Source organism: Hippoglossus hippoglossus, chromosome 2 (assembly GCF_009819705.1).
Source record: "Hippoglossus hippoglossus isolate fHipHip1 chromosome 2, fHipHip1.pri, whole genome shotgun sequence".
NCBI lineage: Eukaryota > Metazoa > Chordata > Actinopteri > Pleuronectiformes > Pleuronectidae > Hippoglossus > Hippoglossus hippoglossus.
The window spans coordinates 11,044,366-11,048,337 of NC_047152.1; the positions used below are offsets into that span (position 1 = coordinate 11,044,366).

Consider the following 3,972-nt stretch of genomic DNA (forward strand, 5'->3'; position numbering starts at 1 on the left):
AGGTTCTGACACTTTGATTGAATCTGTTGTTTGTAAAAATCATTTTATTTTCAAGCTGAAGTGAAACATTTGAATAAAAACTTTATATCTTTGCTATGAAATTCTACTTTTGTAAATAGAAAAAGGATGATTTGTGTCTGTGTGTGTGTGTGTGTGTGTGTCTGCGTGTGTGTGTCTGTGTGTGTGTGTGTGTGTGTGTGTGTGTGTGTGTCTGTGTGTGTCTGTGTGTGTGTGTGTCACCTGTCACCACTTCCTGCTCCACTCAGACGAGCTCCGTGGTTCAGTCTCTTTGTTAAAGAGTGAAATCGTGTTGAGGAGAAATGAAGTCGTTCGTCTTCTTGCTTCTCGTGTTTCCTCCGACAGGTAAAACTCTTTATAATAATTATAATTAAACTCATCTTAATTATATAATAACGTGTTGAAGATGTGACGTCCTGTTACTTCTCAACCTTTTGAAGATGGTGGATGAACAATAGAAATGAAACAGGAAACTGCTCAGGTTCAAATATTTCTGGTTTTTATTAATGTTTTATTTAGAAAATGGTGATTTTACAGACAAAGAATAAATATCAGGTTTTTAAATACAATAATTATTTTTAAACAATAATAAAAATTTTGATTAGAGAACGACTCGTCTGCAAACATAAAAAATAAATCACAAAACATTTGGTAGAAATGTGTAAATATTTATTGATAAATATGTTTAATTTGTGAGAAGAAGCTTTTCAGCAGCGTCGTTAACAAACGAGGAGGAAGCAGCTTCTCTGTGGCGGCCATGTTGGATCCTCACAGACTCCACAGTGTCGTCTGCGTACACTTTGACCTCAGACTCAATCTGCGACTTCTGATCTTTATTGATATTAATATTCATAAACACCGAGTTTTTCTGGAAACAGAAAACAACACAAACATTTGTTTTTTTATGTTAAAATTAAGGAAACTTTTATTTTCTGACTCGTTCAGTCACAAAGAATATTTTGCTTTCTACTTTACTTCATTTATTAATATTACTCATGTTTTACTTTACCATTTATATTCATAAGGTATAATAGATTTAATGATTAACAATAGTACACACACAGTGTCAGTTTACAGCTCACGCACACACTTCCTGTTCTCTCCGATCTCTGATCCGACCACAGGCCTCTGACGACAGTTCATGTTTCTATTGGCTGTTGCCACGGAGACGGGTTTCCAGCTGCTGAACGATGTCGGTCGTTGATGGAGTCGTACGATAGTTTGAGGATAAAGAGTCGTTCGTAAAGTGAATGAAAGCGATGTGAAGGTCGTCAGAGGTTTCTGTGGTGAAGATGAAATGGAAGCTGATATGAGGATGAAGAAGAAGATGAAGAACAAGTTCAATATCATTGTTTATCACAAACTGTTCATCCAGTATGTGACCTCTGACCTCCACAGACGCCATGTCGCCGAACGACCCGCAGCTCTGCTACATCCTGGACGGTTTCCTCGGCCTGTACGGACTCATCATCACCGGGATGTTCATCAAAGAGAAGGTGTGTTCCTCTACCACTTCTTATTTTGAAAGAACAGGAGCTGATCACAGTCAGTTCAGCTGCTTTTATTTTGAAAGTTTGACTTGAAGATGCAATAAAAGTTCAAAATAACTTGAACCATCATTCACTTTTTTCTTTAGTTCTTTCGATCCAAAGTGAAGTTCGAGGACGATCAGGATCCGAACGGGGACGACGGCGGCTACACTGGACTGGTGAGAGACAGTGAGAGAGAACGAGTGAGTCCAACTCTTTATGAACACGTCTCCACTCAACAAACACGCTGTTCTCTCATGGTTCTTCAGAGGTTCTTTAAGGAACCACACACCATCACATCAGGGTTCTATCTCTGTTCTCCCCTTGTCTCAGTTCTGTCACAAACCTCCAATAATCCAGTTCTGATACTTTCTCAACAACCTACAGTCTTTTTAGGGTTCTCACTCTTTTTGTCTTACAAGAACCTTAAACAACCTGAAGAACCTTAAACAACCTGAAGAACCTTGACAACCCCTGAAGAACATACAAACAATAAAAGAATCACAAATAACCCAAAAGGAACCTTTAAATAACCTTACAGAATCTGAAGAGAATTACTAAAACCTTAAATAAAGAACCTTACACAACCTGATTAACCCTGAAGACTTACTGGAGAACCTTATAGAACCCTTAAAAGAACAAAAAATAATCAGTGATCAACACTGAAACATTCCCTGTAGAACCCCACGAGATTCAACAACAGTAAATCAGCACAATACACTAATTCATAGGTTCTTTAATTCAAATGTATGTGAAGGAACCGAAGAATCTTCCCAGTTCCTCGAGGAATCAGGAAGAGTTGAATTCTATTAGAACCTTATTGACTGAATGATTCCAATCTGTTCTATGTTCTACGTTCTGACAGAACCGCTGGCTGACCGATGACACCACCTACCAGGTAACAAACTGTTTTTTATTTCCTCAGAAAACAGTTACAGGTTTTAAAATAACGTTATTATAGATATTTAACAGTATTGATCATATTCACATTTTTACTGTGTGAAATATTTGTATTTCTACACTTTTTTTTTAATTTCCAGGACTTGAACAGACCAACAGACGGAGAATATAAAGAACTTCCTGTGAAACGAGAGGTCAGTTCATCAATGAGTCAAATCATTAAACATTAGTATATAGTATTAATATATATACATAAAAGTACTTGAGTAAAATAGATTCGATTTTTTTTTAAATCATTTTAATTATTTAACAAATATTATTTCTTTATTCCTGAATTTAAATTTTCCTATTTATATTAACTACTTTTATTTTTTCTGCAGCGTAAGAAAAAGAACGAGCAGATTTATCAGGTGAGATTTATGAATAAATATTTGAAACTCTAACTGATTGATTGATTGATGGATTGGTTGGTTGATTGATGGATGGATTGATTGGTTGATTGGTTGATTGATTGGTTGATTGATTGATTGATGGATGGATTGATTGGTTGATTGATGGATGGATTGATTGGTGGATTGATTGATGGATTGATTGGTTGATTGATGGATTGATTGATTGATGGATTGGTTGGTTGATTGATGGATGGATTGATTGATGGATTGGTTGATTGATGGATTGGTTGATTGATTGATGGATTGATTGGTTGATTGATGGATTGATGGATTGATTGGTTGATTGATGGATGGATTGATTGATTGATGGATTGGTTGATTGATGGATGGATTGGTTGATTGATGGATTGATTGGTTGATTGATTGGTTGATTGATTGGCGTCTCTTCAGGGTCTGAGCTCGGCCACCAGAGACACCTACGACGCTCTCCAGATGCTGCCACTTCCTCCTCGTTAACTCCGCCCACTCATCGTGGATCCTCTCGATGACCACGTGATTTTTTTTCATGGGTTCATAGGCCTCCACACGTAAATGATTTTATTGTTGCAGTTTCTTCTTCTTTATTAAAACTGTTGCTTTGTGTTTTCCAGGATGTTTGTTTTCAGTATTTCATTAGATTTTTATTGATTTTACATCGTTTGATATTTTACTGAGAGTTTTTGCTGCAGCGTCTGAATAACAGACTTTATTTTGATGTTTAAACATTTTCTGATTCAAATCAAACAACGAAACTACAAGTATTCCATTGATTCCATAAAACATAAAAAATGATTCAAATATTCAACATTAAGTTGAATTAATATTTGAATCCTGCACATTCACGGTAAAATGTACTTTATCTTAATGAGACGACAATTAAAGAACAAGTTCATGGATTATTGTGTCTTTTAATCGATTCACTTTATGGTTTAATAGGTTTGAATACATTCAGAAATGTCATTATTCAAATGTAAATACATTTCATTTGAGGGTTGAGTTTATTGAATTTAAATTCACTTCGATATTTAATCACGATTTAGTCATTTCATGACTTTCACCGCTGCCGATCATTTTAATTTGAAAAGGTTGAGCGG

At 35.7% G+C, this 3,972-nt stretch overlaps 1 protein-coding gene across 2 annotated transcripts; it reads left to right on the forward strand.

The window, feature by feature from the left end:
• The first annotated feature begins 212 nt into the window (after positions 1–212).
• Positions 213–3,907, forward strand: LOC117773239 (T-cell surface glycoprotein CD3 zeta chain-like). 2 transcript variants are annotated; one of them, XM_034604967.1, is made up of 7 exons: positions 213–363; positions 1,417–1,514; positions 1,655–1,750; positions 2,413–2,445; positions 2,588–2,641; positions 2,828–2,857; positions 3,290–3,907. In XM_034604967.1, the coding sequence occupies exons 1-7, from the start codon at positions 321–323 to the stop codon at positions 3,353–3,355; spliced, it is 420 nt and encodes a 139-aa protein (XP_034460858.1). In that variant the 5' UTR covers positions 213–320; the 3' UTR covers positions 3,356–3,907. The 2 variants fall into 2 exon arrangements, with proteins under 2 accessions (XP_034460858.1, XP_034460865.1); XM_034604974.1 differs by having other exon boundaries at positions 1,655–1,745; positions 2,408–2,445; positions 3,290–3,407.
• The last annotated feature ends 65 nt before the right edge of the window (positions 3,908–3,972 follow it).

Excerpts from the sequence above, each read along its gene's own strand:
- LOC117773239 (XM_034604967.1), top strand. The coding sequence starts at position 321 with ATGAAGTCGTTCGTCTTCTTGCTTCTCGTGTTTCCTCCGACAG. Across the intron at positions 364-1,416 it reads TCTCGTGTTTCCTCCGACAG|ACGCCATGTCGCCGAACGAC; the intron begins GTAAAACTCTTT and ends TGACCTCCACAG. Across the intron at positions 2,858-3,289 it reads AGAACGAGCAGATTTATCAG|GGTCTGAGCTCGGCCACCAG; the intron begins GTGAGATTTATG and ends GCGTCTCTTCAG.